Here is a 20,513-nt window from a genome sequence, read left to right as displayed (position 1 = left end):
TTAAACACACATTAGATTAAACATACAAAGAGATGTTATATACACACATTAGAGAATAGTTTAACTCTAAACACCGAAAACATAACATGAGAAATAAATCTATCATTCATTGCTTCTGGAGATGCAAAGTCGTACATGTGTGGCTGGCTAATTTCCTACCAATCTAAACTGTGTCGTATTATAAATCTTAGTTGAGCTGCCAAACGCCATGACAGACTGAGCAGGAAAATGAGAGCCACAGACAGCCCGGGATAGGATGCCCCGGATTCCCAGGAGGAAGCATGGTGCTGTCCTGTGCCATGGCAGACTGAGTGGGACAAGGAGACTCCCACACTGGGCTGGGGCAGAATGCTGCGGTGCTCTGAGAGGGGGAGAGAGGAGAGAGAGAGAGAGAGAGAGAGAGAGAGAGAGAGAGAGAGAGAGAGACAGAGACAGAGACAGAGAGACAGAGACAGAGAGACAGAGACAGAGACAGAGAGAGACAGAGAGAGACACAGAGACAGAGACAGACAGAGACAGAGACAGAGAGACAGAGGAAGAGAGAGTGGGAAAGGGAGGAGAGAGAGAAATGGTTCACGTTCTGTCTACAGAGGCGTCTCTGAAAAGTTGAGAGTGGCTAAAGTAGAGAGGAACAGTATGACGTGGGTGGCTTAATTGCCACCCTGGGCCACGAAGATGTCTGGGCCTAAGCTGTTGCTGGGGCCCATGTCTGGGTTCATGGCCCTGGTACAGACACAATCTTTGTTGATGTTCTGGCTCCTGATACAACCGAAGGCTGAGAGAATAGCTCTATACAGAGTTGGCCTCACCCATCCCTGGCTGCAACCCTCGGGAGAACTGACCAGGAGAGAGGGTCCTATATCTCACCTGGGCAGCACAACAGAGCTGATTCTGTTTGCAGGAATATGGGTGAGCTGGCCCTGAGGGCGTGAGAATGGGAGAGCAGATCACACCTGCCATGTGGTGAAGGTAAGGTGTCTCTCCTTGCCCCTAGCAGGTGGAGGATCTGACTCAACCCGCTCACCAGCTGCAGGACTCAGGAGAACAGGCCCTGCGTCTTCACTGGGCATCACAATAGAGTTGACTCTGTAGACAGGGGCACAGGCGAGCCAGTCCTGAGCTCGCCCTGAGGGAGTGAGAGGGGCATAGGTAGTACTGCCTCCCTCATCTACAGTGTAGTTGTAGGGAAAGAAGCCCTCCTCCCTCACCCCTACTGCCTCTTGTAGTGAGGGAGCTGACCCTTTGTAGATGAATTTCTAAATGGTCTTATTAAATAAAAATCATGGAGCCAAACATAGGAGTGAAAGCCTTAGATCAGGGAAATAGTGAGAGCCACCAGCCAACCTACCTGCCAACTCTGCAGCTTCCAAATGCCAGGACTTCCTGTCCACTCAGGCTTTGATTGCCTTCCTGTTCTGCCCTCTCATTGGCTCTCTTAGCCCAGCTACCTCACTTCCTCTTCCTATGTAGCTCTGTCACTTTCTGTCTGTCTATACAGACCTCCAGGTCTCTATGGTTGGTACCGAGATAAAAGGTGTGTGTCACCATGCTTGGCTTTGTTCCCTAGTGTGGCCTTGAACACACAGAGACCCTGCCTGCTATGTGATAGGATTAAGGGCATGTGCTGTCACTACCTGACTTTTGTGTTTGCTTAAAATGGCTTGCTATTTTCTCTGATCTTCAGGCAAACTTTATTTATTAACATACAAATAAAATATCACCACATTTCAGCACAAATAAAATTTCACCACAACCCTTTCTTTTACCAGCTACAATACCTGGGAAACCAAAACCTGTGCCTTGCCTGGGCAGCACAGTAGAGCTGACCCTATTGACTCTGGTGCAGGTTTGAACATGAGCAGAGTGTGGGAGATCTGACCCTGCCTCTCATCTTCCATATGGTGGTGTTGGCAGGGAAGAGATATCTTCTCCCACCCCTTACAACCTGTGGCAGGGGAGAGAGCTGGCCCTGAGGTCCTAAGAGTGGGAGAGCTGTTCCTGTGCCCCTCGTCAGCTGCAGCATTTGGGAGAGTGGCCCCTGCACATCACCTGGGCAACACAGTAGAGCTAGCCCTGATTGTTGCGGTAGATGTGGGAAAGCTGACCCTGAGGGCCTGAAGCTAGAGAACTGTCGCCACCCCTAGCTCATCACTTCAAGGGGTGAACTATCCAGGGCAATGCTGAAAAGCTCACCCTGGTGGTGAAGACTGGGGAGAGCTCGCAGGCTGACCAACTTGCAATTATCCAGGCCCAGAACTAGGGATATGAGTTGGCCCACCCCATCATCCACCCCATCTGTGATGTGCTGGAGCATGTGAAGGGACTGGTCCTGCAGACCCAAAGCTGCAGGGTCTCCATGACACAGAGCAACAACAGGATATCCAGGAAGCCAGTGAGAGTAAACATACTAGTGAATACGATCTGAGTATCTGAACGTATAATTTCTCCTCTAAGAAATTTCTATGAAAACAGTTTTACTGGTCCCTGATGAAAAATCATATCCATCCAGTACTGTATATACTTTTTGGAAATTTTAGTGGTCATGATAGCAGCATAACCCTAAGTAAATGGGCTTGGTTTTTATGAGCAGTTTTCTAAATGTGGAAGAGATGTGATCTAATAAATGAATAAAAATTAGTCATGTTGCTATTGCTATTACAATTATGTTTTCTCTTAAATTAAACATATTTGTCTTTAAAATAATCTGTTTTAACTGGTTGCTCTTACATAAGATAGCATTGTGGAAAATTAGGAATCTGTTAGTTCACTTTCCTTCTATATATCTCAAACTTTTAAAGTATTTTAACCCCTGAATTTTTTTTTTTTTGACAAGTCAACAACTAATAAGCTGTTGACCATACATTTATTTTTTCAGCACTTCACATAAAAATCAGTTAAAAAAAACCTTATTCCAGAAATATTTCTTTAACATATTGAAAACACTTTTAATTTGTAACTTGAAATCCTATTTTCGTGACCTTAACAGGTTTTCTTTTTTTTTTTTTTTTTTAATTTATTTTAATTTATTTTGCAATACAATTCAGTTCTACATATCGGTCATGGATTCCCTTGTTCTCCCCCCTCCCGTCCCCCTCACCTTCCCCCCAACGCCCCCCCCCCCCCATTCTCATCTCCTCCAGGGCAAAGCCTTCCCCACAGACTGAGGTCAACCTGGTAGACTCAGTCCAGGTAGGTCTAGTCCCCTCCTCCCAGGCCAAGCCAAACAATCCTGCATAGGCCCCAGGTTTCAAACAGCCAACTCATGCAATGAGCACAAGATCTGGTCCCACTGCCTGGATGCCTCCCAAACAGATCAAGCCAATCAACTGTCTCACCCATTCGGAGGGCCTGATCCAGTGTGGACCCCTCAGCCATTGGTTCATAGTTCATGTGTTTCCATTCATTTGGCTATTTGTCCCTGTGCTTTATCCAACCTTGGTCTCAACAATTCTCGCTCATATAAACCCTCCTCATTCTCGTTAATTGGACTCCCAGAGATCCACCCAGGGCCTAGTCATGGATCTCTGCATCCAGATCCCTCAGTAGTTGGATGAGGTTTCTAGCACAACAATTAGGGTGTTTGGCCATCCCATCACCAGTGTAGGTCAGTTCGGGCTGTCTCTCGACCATTGCCGGCAGTCTGTTGTGTGGGTATCTTTGTGGATTTCTGTGGGCCTCTCTAGTACTTTGCTTCTTCCTGTTCTCATGTGGTCTTCATTTACCATGGTCTCCTATTCCTTGTTCTCCCTCTCTGTTGTTGATCCAGCTGGGATCTCCTGCTCCCCCAAGCTCTCTTTCCCTCGACCCTCGCCTTTCATTACCCCCACTCATGTCCAGGCTGTTCATGTAGATCTCATTCCATTTCTCTGTCATTGGGCGATCCCTGTGTCTTTCTTGGGGTCCTGTTTTCCGGGTAGCCTCCCTGGTGATGTGAGTAGCAGACAATTCATCCTTGTTTCATGTCTAGTATCCTGCTATGAGTGAGTACATACCATGTTTGTCTTTCTGAGTCTGGGTTACCTCACTCAGGATGATTTTTTCTAGATCAATCCATTTGTCTGCAAACCTCATGATGCCATTGTTTTTTCCTGCTGAGTAGTATTCCATTGTGTATATGTACCACATTTTGTTTATCCATTCTTCAGTTGAAGGGCATCTGGGTTGTTTCCATGTTCTGGCTATTACAAACAATGCTGATATGAACATAGCTGAACAAGTGCTCTTATGGTGTGGTTGAGCATTTCTTGGGTATATGCCCAAGAGTGGTATAGCTGGATCTTGGGGGAGATTGATTCCCAATTTTCTAAGAAAGCGCCATATTGATTTCCAAAGTGGTTGTACAAGCTTGCATTCCCACCAGCAGTGGAGGAGAGTTCCCCTAGCTCCACATCCTCTCCAGCATAAGGTGTCTTCAGTGTTTTTGATCTTAGCCATTCTGACAGGCGTAAGGTGGTATCTCAGAGTTGTTTTGATTTGCATTTCCCTGATGATTAGGGATGATGAGCAATTCCTTAAATGTCTTTCGGCCATTTGAGTTTCCTCTGTTGAGAATTCTCTGTTTAGTTCTATAGCCCATTTCTTAATTGGACTGTTGGGCATTTTGATGTCTAATTTCTTGAGTTCCTTATATATTCTGGATATCAGTCCTCTGTCAGATGTGGGGTTGGTGAAGATCTTTTCCCATTCTGTAGGCTGTCGCTTTGCCTTGTTGACCGTATCCTTTGCTCTACAAAAGCTTCTCAGTTTCAAGAGGTCCCATTGATTGATTGTTTCTCTCAGTGTCTGTGCTACTGGTGTTCTATTTAGGAAGTAGTCTCCAATGCCAATGCGTTCAAGACTACTTCCTACTTTCTCTTCTAGCAGGTTCAGAGTAGCTGGATTTATGTTGAGGTCCTTGATCCACTTGGACTTAAGTTTTGTGCACGGTGATAGGTATGGATCTATTTGCAGCCTTCTACATGTTGATATCCAGTTTTGCCAGCACCATTTGTTGAAGATGCTTTCTTTTTTCCATTGTGCACTTTTGGCTTCTTTGTCAAAAATTATATGTTCATAGGTGTGCGGATTAATGTCAGGGTCTTCAATTCGATTCCATTGGTCCACATGTTGGTTTCTATGCCAGTACCAAGTTGTTTTTATTACTGTAGCTCTATAGTAGAGCTTGAAGTCAGGGATCGTGATGCCTCCAGAAGTTGTGTTATTGTACAGGATTCCTTTGGCTATCCTGGGTTTTTTGTTTTTCCATATGAATTTGAGTATTATTCTTTCCAGGTCTGTGAAGAATTGTGTTGGTATTTTGATGGGGATTGCATTGAATCTGTAGATTGCTTTTGGTAAGATTGCCATTTTTACTATGTTAGTCCTGCCTATCCATGAGCATGGGAGATCTTTCCATTTTCTGACATCTTCTTCAATTTCTTTTTTCAGGGACTTAAAGTTCTTGTCATATAGGTCCTTCACTTGCTTGGTTAGTGTTACCCCAAGGTATTTTATGTCATTTGTGGCTATAGTAAAGGGTGATGTATCTCTGATTTCCTTCTCCACTTCTTTGTCCATTGTATATAGGAGGGCTACTGATTTTTTTGAGTTGATCTTGTATCCTGCTATGTTGCTGAAGGTGTTTATAAGCTGTATCAGTTCCTTGGTGGAATCTTTGGGGTCGCTCAAGTATACTATCATGTCATCTGCAAATAGGGAAAGCTTGACTTCTTCCTTTCCAATTTGTATCCCCTTAATCTCCTTATGTTGTCTTATTGCTCTGGCTAGAACTTCAAGTACTATATTGAATAAGTATGGTAACCCCTGAATTTTTAACATTTACAGAACCTTATGGTGGCCATAAGCCTCGCAGCAATTTGGATGCCATTGTCAATGACTGTGAGGTGATTTCCTGGTCATATTTATACTGTCACATCAGTTGAGTTATGAGCACTTAGGAATATATAAGTTGGCTTTAAGTGTCCCCTAAAAGCTTTCTGTGATTCTAGAATAATGGATATAATTCCATACTACGAACACTGAGCTTTGATAGTAAATAATATTGTTATTTGTGACCAAAACAAAATTGCAGGCATAGATTTGACAGTCACAATAGAACATTTATTGTTGAGGACAGGTCTTAGACAGATATAGTCTTATAAGGCAGACGAGAAACTATTTAAGAAAAGATGATACTGTTTAATAAAAAGAAAATTTTCCCTTTCTAAGAAATGTCAAAAGGGAAGATTGTTATATTTTATGCTAAGTTCAAGAACATTTCCTGAGCTCCCAAAGAATGAAAGAAACTTGCAAGGAGAGATTTGCTGGACTCCTAACTTGTACGGAACTGTCTTCAAGACTATGCATCATGATTTAATTGACAGTTACATTTTTCTGAGAAATTTGTAACTGTAGACTGGGTGTAGTGGCACAGGCCTTTAATCTCAGCTCTTGAGATGCAGAGGCAGGTGGATCTCTCTGAGTTCAAAGCCAGCCTACTCTACAATCCAAGTCTCAGGCAAACCAGGGTTACAAAATGAGACCTTGTGTCTCAGAAAACAAACAAACAAACAAAAAGGTAATTATGAACTCTGAAATCAGTTTTAACTGGTTAAAAATCTGTTCATTTGAAGATATTCTATCAGTTACATAAATTATTAAAGGGAAAATAGCATCTGGTTTTAGTCAGTACATACTTACAAATCAGTATTTTTATATTATAGTTATTAGAAACTACAGAACCCTGAAAGGGGAAAATGTGGGGTATATAGAAAAAAGACATAAGGGTCAGGAAGATTAGAGGAATTAGATAAAGTGAGCAATTACAACAGTGAGCCAGCATGGCCTCAGAGGAACTCCAGGTCATTGTAATTACTATGCAAAATTTACACTGGTTCTTGAATTGCATGCCAAACTGTTAACCAATGAAGTGTGCTATACTAAATAAAGATGAAAGGATATTAACAAGACAAAGTGAAAACATGCATTGTTTAGCTCTATAGAACTCATTTTTTAAATGTTCTATGTTTAAGAGGCACGTCACCCTACTACCCTACCCTGATAATTTTAAACCTCTATCAATGACCATGAAAATGTCATATTATATCTTAATTTTAATTAACAGTTTTGTTGCTGAAGTTTCTAGATATTAGCAATACATAGTGTTTTATAAATAAACTCTTATTTACAAATGCTTATTTAATGTTTGTATTCACACATGTAAATGTCTATGTAAGTGCATAGATATGTGATACATTATATATACTTACATGTTTTAAGTATTTCAGCATTTGAGATCGACAGTTCTAACTGACTTTACACATCAAAGACACTCAGATTTTCATTTTTTCTCATGTCTTTCATATCTCAATAGTACAAAATAAAAATTATATGTACTGAAATTTTGAAGAAATAGAACCATTTTCAAAGCAATTGTCTCAGGTGAAGTCATGGCAGAAGCATGTCTGTTTATACAACAAAGGGCACTTGCCTTTGGGTGGAGAAGAGAGTCAAGTAACAAGAGAAAGCGAATAAATGAAGACGTACTAAGAAACCAAGGAGAAAGCAGTTGAATGAAGTAATGACAGTGTCCAAGGCAAATAGATAGCTTTTCCACCAACAGCTTACTCGACCCTCAGGCATAATTACAACAGCTGTACCATATAGACTCTATCACTCATAATCTAGGATAGCGCCTCTTTCTATTAACCAAGCAATAGAGAAACAAAAATTACTTATACCATTCCATATGAGGCACTCTGCTTGCTGCGATGAATTCTGATGGCTTAATTAGGGGGACTGTGTGGCACATGGGGTGTTTCAAACCAGTTTCATCACGAAGGCCCTGTCCTCAGACAGAATGTGCCTGTGCTCTAAGGCAGATTGCTAATAAAAGTTTTTGCATTGAGTGTTTTTGAACTGAATGTGTCTGCTAGTTTTCTTCCATCTACTCACACAATTAAATAAAGCTTCCAACTAGAAAACCAAGGCCAATAAGAGACACGGAATTGAAGTACAGCTGGCAATTGCTCTAGTTATTATGATCTCATCTTCACCTGAATGACGGTTGCCAGGAAGAAACAAACACTGATTGTTCTCCTTCGTTTTCTTCCAAGACTGGATGCTTGCAATGATAGACTTCGTGGGAATGCTATGACAAGTTTTTGGTAATGCTCAAAATATGTATATGTACATATCTTCATTAGTGTGTCATGGAACATGATAATCATATAAACTTTAAAAAAAGAATTTCTTTCTGTATCTTACCAAATACAGAGTACAATTCTTGAATGACAGAATCACACCAAAAAAAAAATCTTTCATATATTTCCTCAGCTTTTAGTCTACAGCTTTTAAAAAATTAATCTTTGTGAATGTTCTTGTCAACTATGTGTATTACAAAGGCTATACTATTCATGTTAGTACAAAGCTAAGGGCAAATTCTTCAAATAAATGAATATATACAAATATGGGCATATAAATATAAAAAGCATTTTGAGGTCATGAAGAAATTGAGTTTATCAAAACACACATTCCAAATACTGACTCTACTACTATATATTTACATGCTGTTTTGTTCATATTTTTTTATTTTGAAATTTTTTGATTAGTTATGTGATAAATGTTTAATGATGATTTCTAGTAAGTCCAAACACTCTGTGGCAGTCTGTGCCTGCTTTACCCTTTGAAGATGCCATCTATGGATCACGGCTAACTTTTTTCTTTTCTTCTAACTTTCCATTATAACTCACTTCCTTGGGAAGGAGATTTTATAGAACTTGTCACTTTTTTCATATCTATCATTTCAATCAAATTAACTGTTCACTATGATTTCAGCATCTTCAGTAAGTTAGGAATAGATATTCAATGAATAATTTCTATGAGTTTTTTTTAATATCAAGACACAATTGAATAACTTTGTGAGTCTCTCCTCATGTCTATAATACTTATAATTTATTATAAATAGAAAATAAATTATAAATTAAATCTTAATATTTTACTCAACTGCAATTTAGACTCAAAGTTATATTATTTATACTGCCTTCCCCAAAGATACAGAAGATTGTTATAAACAAGAGATGCTGCGTAAAACATTGTTGCATCAATAAAGTAAAGAAACTAATATATCATCTGCACACTTGATTTATTATTTGTGTGTTTGCAGGCATGCATGTGTGTGCTTGCTCATGCGTGTGTGCTGTGCAAGCATGTACACACCCACTGTTTCTAGTTAGGGTGACTTTTATAAGCATGGTGGAAGCTTACTGTGGTTGGACAATTTACCAGTGCCTACACTGCTGAAGAATACAACCGCCTTCCTTATTTCATTATTCTAATAAGTAAAATACTACTTAGTTTCTCATGCTCTTAAAATTTAACATTCCTAGCCGGGCGGTGGTGGCGCACGCCTTTAATCCCAGCACTCGGGAGGCAGAGCCAGGTGGATCTCTATGAGTTCGAGGCCAGCCTGGTCTCCAAAGCGAGTTCCAGGAAAGGCGCAAAGCTACACAGAGAAACCCTGTCTCGAAAAACCAAAAAAAAAAAAAAAAAAAAAAAAAAAAAAAAAAAAAAAAAAAAAAAAAAAATTTAACATTCCTTATTAATTGGAATCACAGGGTAAGATTCTCAGCAAGGGGCTATAATGTTTTTACAATATAAAATTTGAGATTATTTGTTCCATCTGTAAAATCCTTCAATCTGTAAAAACCCTCTCCAATCAGTAAAACTGAGCATGATGCTGTCTTTTACACAAAACTCTGTCCTTTGGCATGAGTCTACCTTCACTTTTCAACTTACAGCTTCCCAACTTGGAACAAATCTCCTAAAACTAAAATCTCCATCTGGTTACCTGGCCGTAAACGGGGACCTCCTAAGTGTGAACTGTGCGGTTCTTCTCCCTGTTGTTGCTGCCACATGGTCTACGTGCTCTGTCAGTCTTTCTTAATCTCCTAGGGAATTTGTCTAACTCCAGCGAACTGTTGGCTCTATGTTCTAATAGGATATACACCAGTACCTCTTCTTTACGTGGCTCTTTTCACAGCTAACAATCTTCATTGTTATCGTGGTTTGCTATCTGCCACAGATTTTTGTCTTACTTTTTATAGTTTTTTTATACTTTCAATTATTGTTTATTAAATTCATTCCTGAGTTACTAAGTTAAAATTAAATATGAAGTTTACATCATATGTCTAAACAGGAAAAAAAATGTGAAAAAAAGAGGCCCCTCTATCTGCTATGGTAAATGTTTCTAAATATTTCCAAAATTTCTTATAAGGTACAAGTCTAAGAGTAAGTATTCTGTTCATATAAATTACAAAGTGTGATTTTTGTCTCTTCACTAAATTTAATTTCAATTAAATATAAAGTAATTAAATATGTTATTTTGATGTATTTGAAAGTTTTGGAATGTATCTTGAAATGAAGAAGCAGCAAATGACAACACAAGAAAAAACAAAATTAAAAAAACATACAAGAAAGATCTAGAAACTCTCTTGAGTACTAATGAGCCTGTGATTTTATCACAATGTTGATTTTTATAAAATGTTGTATAATTAAGAGGCATTCATCTGGTATTATCAAGTGACAAACTGTAAAATATACCAGTATGGCAGTAGGAAAACTCATAGAAGTACCATTGTCAAGTGTATTAACAACTTCAAATAAATATATTACTATTTTGAAAAAGAGACTATTTCTTCTGGAGCAAGGCATTGCTTCCAGCAGGATATGTAGATGAGCCTGTATAATGCTAAGAAGATATTTCATCATGAAAAATATGAATATTTCAAGTCTCAAAGAAAAACAAGCAAATATTTATTTAGTAGCTCATAAATTTAAGTATTTGGTGACAGTTTTCTGAAATTAATTACGATAAGATCTTCAGATAGTATGTATTTTAAGTGCATTAACATACTTTTAAAATTAACTCAAACTTTGACTAAAGCAATGATTTTTTAATTTTCTATGGTCAAACAATAATCTGAATTTCTTAGATGCCTGTAAAAACTGTGAATTCTAAATCAGATTCTTCACTTTTTATTTTCCCTGAGGTATTTATGGAAAAAAAAAAAACTAACCCAGGAAAAAATGCAGAGAGAAACTTCTGCAGTCACAGAGATATTTAAATTAGGACCTAAAATCAAATAGAAATGTTCAGGACATCTTTCTCCCTGAATAATTATACTAGATAAATACATGTTCAGTATTTTAACAGAAGTATATTGCTATAATTAAAAGTAGCTTTGCATGTTTAAGATATTCTTGATTAATTCTAAATTGGTAGTGCAGTTAAAAGTAAAACAATGAAACTGTTTACAGCCACATAATCTGCATAGATTATAAACAGACACATTTAATAGTCACTGTGTATAGTTAATCTATGTCATCAAAGTTAATCATAACTTGTGGGAAAATTTTTTCATATGGCTTAATATGCATGATAGTATTTTCAAAATGTCCCAAAAGAAAGACTTATAATTTCTGTCATCTTTTGATTCCAGATATTTTTACTTTCAATATTTTCATTTCATAAAGAGATATTTAAATACCTTATCTAATTTTTCAAATCAATCCAAAATCTGTTAGACATGATTAAGCTCCAGTGTAAAACCTAAGATTAAACAAGGAGTATAAAGACAAATTATTATTTCTCACATTTTATATAAAGCCTCTTTTCTGCAATATTACAATTACAGGGACAGTTCAGACAGTGTAATAAAACAGAGTTCCTAGCAATTATGTCCTTAGTGTATAATACCAAGGTGCTGAAGTGTTAGAGGACAGAGGGGTAAAGAGGGGAGGCTGTAAATCATTTCGGAAACTCTCACACTCAAGGCTGTTGACATGAGCCAGGGCAAAGGAAACCCTCCTGTCAGCACCTGAATTGCTAATGAAGGACAACACTGCTGCACAGTCACAGAATGAAGAGTTCAGAAGAATAAATCATGCTTGACTCTGAAGTGGGCTGTCTAATGTATTCATGCACATGGAGAACCTTGTGTGATTTTCCCATTCAAAATCTTGCCATGTAAACTTAGAATTCAACACCTTTATATCTGATTCCACCATGGGTGAAATATGTAATTTGAAAATTTATCATTTATCATCTGTCTCTACTGTCTCTTTGACATCTGTTGCAGTTAAAGGTGAATATTTAAAATGCAAGATTGAGAGTCTTTAAACTTTCACTTTACCAGCAATTAAAGGAACATGTGGTATAGTAACCTAGGCTGATTTATGCACATTTTATATACAGATTATACATTAATAAATTAACAAACCAATATCTATTAGCATTATCATGAAGAGGAGGTAGGTTTTCATGGGCTATGAGTGAAAGAAAGTCAACTGAAATTGTTGAAACATCCAAAATAGTCTATGAATTTACTTCCTTATCATTTTCTTCTGTTAGAACCTTTCACTCTTCTCCAATAAGAGTGTTCCTTGATTTCAGTGTACAAATAATTTACATTTATGCCTCCCTCATGACAATAACTGTGAAGATAATATTATAAAACCAAACAGAAATTTTAAAAGGTATCACATTTAGGGAGACAAAACAAAAAAAAATTAAGAAAATACCAACTTATCAACTCTAGACACTATATTTGAATACTATATTAGTATTTAATTACAACTAATAAAGCTAGAAACCATGTTATTGGTGTGAAATTAAAAAACCCTTCTATTAGGAGAATTTATTTAATTATCCTTTTATATTGAATTCTAGTGTATCTTCTTCAATTAAGTACCTCTGCTGATAACTCAGCAAGTACAGGCCTCAATACATATACCTCTCATCTCTTTCAAAGCAGTTAAAACATTTTTGTTTATGTCATTATTGAAATATATTCCTTATATAATGAAACTTATTTTCTTAAGGGAAAGTGGAAGTAGTCAGGTGAATTAGAAACTGCTTGCTTTCAAATACATGAATGTTTGATATTTAAAGCTGCCCCATTCTTGTTCCCTCTGAGATATGCTAATCATGTCAGATCCAGGACCTAAAGAACATAGGAAAGCCAGAACAACAGTGAGAATCTGTTCTTCATTTCATGAGAGATTAATGAGGAGGCATTGCTCTGAAGATGAAGGGTCCTTTCGGTAGATTTTCCAACCTTCATACCCTGAACCCTGTGCTCATAGGCAGAGGCAGTTATCAAAATGACTATTGCTCGGCAGGGGTCCCATTGAAAAGCTAAGAGCATATTTCTTTTGACAGACAAATTACTTTGAAATAATTTTTGAACTCTATGATCTTGACAAAAAAAATAGTCACTTTTAACTGTGTGGATCCCATTCATGGGTACACCCCTTTCCTTGGGAAAAGAAGCCGCCTTAAAATGAGCTCATCCAACCAATATTTAGCACATCCTTTAACTGATAGTCAAACTATCTCATTTGTGACAAGACATATATTATGTTGGACAATATGTTTATGAATTTTAAGCTCTCTTCGGATTAAGTGTTTTATTGCAAGCATAGACTTTTTTAGTGAGTCTTATAACAGAACGCTTTTGTTGTATGTTCCCTCAGAAATTATACAATATCTAATAAAAAATAATTTTCCAATTTCCTGAAAATAATGTATAACTCTGCCCCATGTATAGCAATATACATAATGTACTATGTGTCTCAACTATATATATATATATATATATATACATACATGATACAATCTTCAATTAAAATTTTTATTGTTAGCTAAATCATGAAAAAATATGTTTATACAAAATTTCTAACTAGAATCTGAGTTTAAGAATAATTATAATGTGCATATCTCTGTATAAATATTTGTAACAACAAGTGGAGCTTCCAAACTTTTGATGAATCATATTTCTTTCTAAATGTTTTCACAACAACAAAAAATGTCTTATTTATATTTTTTGTATATTCATAGGTGTGTTCATATTGTTAAAATTTGATAGTTGGTTCATTTTACATGTTTATCAATATTCAATAGATCAGGAGAAAGAATGTAAAACCTAAGAATAGGTCAAAGTACAAATGTGTGGAAGTTTCAGTTCTTTAGACCAGTCTAACACAAATATTTTTAAATTCCTATATATTTCAATACTATGAATATATTTTCAACAAATACCAAGATCTGGTTGTTTATTTACAACTCCTTTAATCTTGTAGCTCCAGTGTCCATCTTTACCCAGTATTGGAAGACATGGAGGTCCTCAGAGGTTTCAAATTCCTTAGTTTGTGTGTGGATGTGCATGATAGGCTATGCATGTTTGCTAAGTGTTACAAATATAAAAAGACACTTCATACTTTATTATAATAACAAATTATATGCTATGCTTTATGAACACTGTGACTAAGTTAAGGCATCATATAAAACAGACCCTAACTAACCAATGTTTACTAAATTGTTTTAAGAAAAATGTAAACTTATATTTTGATAAGATATCAATAGGTTTTTTTCTAGATTTATCTACCACAGCATTGGGTTTGGTTAATATTCTATAAAACAGTACAGTTAAAGCATTTTTATAGAAAGCTATTTTAGCTCCATTAACAAAATTATGCCTTCGAGGAAATTGTGTTCTAACTTCATACACAACAATGGTAACTATGGAAGCAACACAGCAGCATGCTATTTTTACATTCTGACATTGTTCAACTGGCTAATTAGTGTAGGCATCTTTTAAAGCTATTTCCATTCTAAATCTTTCATTTGATGTCCCTTTTCTAGGGTACTGTCACGCAATGAAACCTATTATTCCTCATTTTTTTCTTGTTTTCCTTGTACATCTTTCCCTTCTACAATTGTTCTCTCAGCACCTAATTCACTTAGTTACTATAGCTCCCTGTAATTTATCAACAATAAGTGTTTCTAGGAGGCTTTCCTGAAGAACTTTATATTCAGATGGTCACTTCTATCCTGAGGTTGGTCACCACACACACATACACTGAAGCAATCATTCATACATACATACAAGTTACACAGAACATGAAGACATTTTATTTAGGGCACACACAATAAAAATGAATTTAAAAGCAAAGAAATATCAGTTGAATAGCAAGGAAATGAAAGCATCCCACTTACCTGGGATAAGCTGGGCCAGAAGGAGATGCTTTCTTGACAGAATGAGGAGTGATATCATGACCAGAAGAGGAAGATGTTTCCATTTCATCTTTATCCCTCCCTTACATTACATCAGTCAGCGACACAGGCGGATATTATCTGGGGAGACGAAAAATAAAAACACAGAAATTGTTTCTATTAAGGTGTAGTAAGTAGAATAATTAAAGTATGGTGTGGAAAATCTGTAGTTCATGTAGATTTAAAAGTCTGCTTGTGAGATGATAAAATATTTTTAAATGAATACAGTTTATACAAAACATATTCCATATATATTGTCACCCCCCCCCACACACACACTTATCCATGTGTTTGCTTTCCATGATTTCAGTTTACCAGGACAACTGTGGTTCAAACTTTGGGATGTATTATCAGAAGAAGGATGATGGAAATTTGCAATGACATATTTTGAGGATAAAAAAAAAAAAAACATTTTCCCTTAACTTGATTTTAGAAAAGTGCTGAAGTTGTTCTAAACTGTTAGTTGTCTGTTCCTGACTACATTTAGTTTGTAAAGTGAACTTTACACAGATACACATTTACAGCAAACACAAACTATGCAGAACTTGGCACTATGGCTCAGGCATTTCATACAGGCCTTTTAATGTAACCTGTGCATATAGGGAAACAACTGAACATTTAAAACAAATGTGGTGTTTGTTAGATTTAATCGTTTTTTTCAGACACATATTAGTCACAATTGATTCCTTTATTTCCCTTACGTTTCACGGGTTACCAAGTAAGTTTTCTTTTGATTTCTCTTAAACTTAGGTAAAGACATTCCTATCATATGCACAAAACTTTGAGATTTCCTTTTATTAAATTTCCAAGTTGGGAGGTAGAATTAATTAATTTATTTATTTAGCAGCTTGTTTAGTCAAACAGATAGAACAATCTAGTACTAAATAAAGAGAACTTTATTTAAAATCATTCTAGCCCTAATTCTTTGTGATACTCAAAATGCCTACTGCAGAGAAAATGACTTAAACCTGTAGGTTTATCTGCACATGACTATTGCCATTTGGTCTGTTGGAGGTGCACTGTCCTTGCTGAAATACTTACACCTGCAGAGTTCATTTGTGCAGGGTTCTTTCAGCAAAACGCCTAATCCTGCCAGAGAGATCCAATCATCTACCTTCACCTGGGTTATTGGGGATGAATTCTTTGATCAAGAATTCTGTAAACTTGTCTTCTTATCAGAGCTAGAATTTTGCCTCGAATAAATAATATCTGCTACCGTGTTTACACATGTCCTATCTGCCTTCTGTGGCTTGAGGTTAGTGTTGTTAAAACAGTCCTTGCCCTGGTGTGACAATCATCAGTGAAATTCTGTGCCTACATTATCTTCTCAACATTATTTGTGCTAAGTGTCAAGTGCTCGGTTAGACTGACAGGTGAACACAGCATAGATGAAGCTCTCATTGTTGTTGGATGTCGTGACAGCTCTTTTTTCTAGGTTCTCCACTCAGCATTTCCTTTATAGTCATTTACTAAGTGAAGAAGAATTGCTTTTCTTCAGAAATTGTGTCAGTAAGGTCCATCCTGGGCATTTCTGCTTGAAACAGGCTTTGGTATCACATTTTCCATCTCCTGGCTTGTGCTTGCCTAAGAGGTTTCTGTTTCCATTTCTTATCCAAATATTTAATTACTACAGAAGACTGCTGTAGCATGAATCTTAGAGGTCTTATTAAAAAATCAAACCTGAGCCAGGTATTGGGGTGAACGCTGGACGATCAGAGAGACAGAACAGGCCACAGCCACCTCACCTCACCAGTTCCTCAGCTGATCCTGTTTCCTCAGACTGGAAGCCTCTGAGTCCTCATCCAGAATGAATCTCAGCTGAACTGCTGCTCCAAAGCCTGAAACCTTAACCAGCTAAAAGCTTAGCCAGCCAAAATGCTTCTAGTTTCTGGTCTCCATGCCTTATATATCTTTCTGTTTTTGCCATCACTCCCTGGGATTAAAGGCTCACTTCTTGGGATTAAAGGCATGTGTCACCATGCCTGGCTGCTTCCAATATTGCCTTGAACTCACAGAAAACCAGAGGGATTCTTGCCTCTGGAATGCTGGGATTAAAGGTGTGAGTGCCACCATTTTCCAGCCTTTGTATCTAGTAGCTGTTCTGTCTCTGAGTCCAGATAAGTTTATTAGGGTGCACAATATTTTGGGGAACACAATACCACCACAGACTGTAGATGTCAGAGACCCTGTTTTGGAATAAATCTCAAATATTTGATTTCTTAAATTTATGTAAGCATTTTTGCCTCAAACTGTGATGCAAACAAAAGTATGTATGGATCTAGATGCTGTTTATTTTTGTTTATTATTTGAAAGTGTAATTACTTGTTAAATGATAGTGGCATATTTACCAGAATTGTGGTTTTTCTTCTGTGTGGCTAGTTATATACTATTTTGTTAAAATTTATACTCAGCTTATTCTAAGTAAATAGCTGATCTAACTTGTTCAAATTATATTACTCCAAGGTACATATTAATTTAAATTTCTACTGTATTTTGTGTATTCCTCAAATAAATTTATATCAACTAGTGCCAAATGATTCAAAATTACATATTAAGTGCCTATCAATATTACATAACTGTAAGTTAATGCATCCAAATCCACAGTGGCACTTAGATTATTTGCTATATTCCAGAGATGTAGGATATTTGTGCAACAAACACAACTGGCAAAATAAATCAATGGAATGATTCCTAATTCTGTCGTACTCATATCGCTGCCTTGTCCAGCCATCATCGGAGAGGCTTCTTCTGACAGCAGATGGGAACAGATGTACAGACCCAGAGAAAGTCTAAATTGGAGGTCTCCATTGGGTCCTTTGGAGCTCAGAGAACCGGTGAAAGAAGGGCAGGAAATATTCTAAGAGTCAGAGGGGATGGAGGACACCAGGAGAACATGGCCCACCAAACCAACTAAGCAAGGCTCACATGGGCTCATAGAGACTGCAAGGTCAACCACGGAGCCTGTGTATATGTTGCGACTATTAGCTTGGTGGTTCTGTGGGACTCCTAACTGTGGGAGCAGGTGTGTTTTGCCCGCTTTGGGGACTCCTTTCCCCTTACTGGGTTGCCTTGTCCAGCCTCAACATGAGGGCTTTTGCCTTGTCTTATTGTATCTTGTTTGTCCTGTCTGGTTGATGTCTCTTAAGCCCTGCTCTTTTCTGAAGGGAGATGGAGGGGAGTGGATCTGGGGAAGAGGAAGGTGGGAGGGGGATGCTGGGAGGAGTGGAGGGGGGAGAAACTGTGGTTGGGACGTACTGTATGAGAAAAGGATCAATTTTCAATAAAAAAAAGGAAAAATTTTTTGAAGCATTTTAATGGACATTACATTTTTGAGTTGTTTAAAGTTTCAGCAAAATTAAACGGAAGACCAAAGTGAGATTTCTCATACCTCTTGTTCTACACACACATAGCCTCTTCTCCACACACACCCCCATCAATATGTTTCATTTGTCAAGGATACACCATTATCACACAAAATCCACAAGATACATGTTTATCCTTGGTGTTTTGTATTTCATGTATTGGACAAATATAAATATATGTATAGGACACACATATAATATCTATCTATCTATCATCTCTCTCTCTCTCTCTCTCTCTCTCTATATATATATATATATATATATATACATATATATATATATATACATATATATATATATATATCCTCAAAGTTTGATTCCTCATCCCTTTCTCTATTCATTAACACTGATTGCTTTAGTGTCTGGTTTTGCCTGTTTCAACACTGCACAGAATTATAATCAGACAGTATATAATTTGTCAGTCTGGCTTTTTTCATTTGGTTATAAGAATGTAAGCATTCTCATTATATTTTCATGCTTTGAAAAGTCACTGTGTTTTCAGCTTAGAGTAGCATTCCATTGTCTTCCTGTCCCATAGTTTGTTTATATCTTCACTGAAGAACATCTCGGTTGTGTCTAAATTTTGGCAACTATGAATAAAGCTGCAACACACAACCATGGGCAGACTTTTGTATGTGTGTAGATATATTTCAACTCATATTATTGAATAAGAATTTTGCTTGTTGTATCATATGGTAATGTTGAGTGTTCAAAAACCCGGCAAAGAATCTTTCCAAATGGTGATGCCACATTGCATTTCCTCTACCAGTAAAGAAAAAAAATAAAGTGCTGCTGCTTGGTGTCCTTGCCAACAGTTGGTATTATCAATGATCTGCATGTTGTCCATCCTGTTGAGTGTGAAACAGAATGAGCTCTGTAAATGTCGTGGTGGTGGTTTGTAAATTTGCATTTCCAGGTAGTGAATGGTCTGAGATCCTTTGGAGAATTGTCTGGCATGTGGATACCTTCTCCAGTGACATGCCTATTGAAGATGGTTGGCTCACTTTTTAATTGTTTCTTTTTCTCTTTTACTATTCAGTTTGGAAGATTTAAGGGTTTGGGGGTACTTTGCCTGTTTTATATAATTATCCTTGATTAGCTCTGTCTCTTACAACCATTCTTATTGTTCTCACCTGATCTTTTCATTTTATTGATTGTGTTTTTTCTGGAGCAGCAATGTTTAATTTTAATGTGGTTTAGCTCTTTTATGTACTTTGAAATATCTTAACATGTTTTATGTTTAAGATACTATTCTATAGGAAAGTATTCTACGTTAGAATAAAGCCTTAGAAATTAATCACACTTCTCGGGATATTAAAAACAGGACAACTTATTTTAGTATAAAAGTCAATTAACTCTACTATATATTATCTGAATATTAAAATACAGTGCCTTCAGGATATAAGAACAATTTATCTGTGGCATATATATGGCATATATTATTAGCATGAATGGTTTGAATAAGGAAACCTAACACATTTTGAGTAAAAATCATTATAAACACATTATGAAAAAAATTTATATAGAAAATGCGACTGTAAGAGTATTGGTTATATTGTGTATTGAAAAATACAATTTAATCACAAATGTAAGTATGTTTAAGTAATATAAGGTAGCATTTAGCCAAGTACAGGTGGTTAGAATAACTATTTGTATATAGTCGGCTCTAACACTTAACAATATAATTTGACTGTTGGAAAATTTATAATCATTTAGTTGTAGTTAACTCAATTGTGTGATGGAATAATAATAAAAACCACATCAAATGTGTAAGTGAACGATTATGATCATTATCATCAACAGCAGCACATAATTGAGTGAGATCATTTGTGTAGGTGACTATGAGAGTTTGTATTCTATCTTCTGATATTAGTTACGATTGGTATTACAATTAGCTATTTCAAATGGCATCTAATGAGTTTACCTGAGGGTATAATAAAACTGAACTTTTATTGGTGTTTACACATTACTTGACATTTAAATGTATCTTAGAAAGCTTAATTTGCATGATCTTATGGTTCTAACTTAATATTAGTAGCATTTATTGAGATGTGATTTAT

The 20,513-nt window shown here is 36.7% G+C and overlaps 1 protein-coding gene across 2 annotated transcripts in view; it reads right to left on the bottom strand.

Moving 5' to 3' along the window:
- The window catches only part of Robo1 (roundabout guidance receptor 1), a 1,006,112-nt gene that overhangs the window by 869,383 nt on the left and 116,216 nt on the right, over positions 1 to 20,513 (bottom strand). For both annotated transcript variants that reach the window (XM_052740989.1, XM_052740992.1), the window contains exon 2: positions 15,035 to 15,172. In XM_052740989.1, coding sequence (XP_052596949.1) covers positions 15,035 to 15,122 — 88 coding nt within the window. In that variant the 5' untranslated portion in view covers positions 15,123 to 15,172. The remainder of the gene's footprint in view (positions 1 to 15,034; positions 15,173 to 20,513) is intronic.

The sequence above is a fragment of the Peromyscus californicus genome, unplaced genomic scaffold (assembly GCF_007827085.1).
Source record: "Peromyscus californicus insignis strain IS unplaced genomic scaffold, ASM782708v3 Scaffold_16__1_contigs__length_79575227, whole genome shotgun sequence".
Lineage (NCBI taxonomy): Eukaryota > Metazoa > Chordata > Mammalia > Rodentia > Cricetidae > Peromyscus > Peromyscus californicus.
The sequence above is the reverse complement of the archived record's forward strand: the minus strand, read 5'-3'. Positions and strand labels throughout refer to the sequence as shown.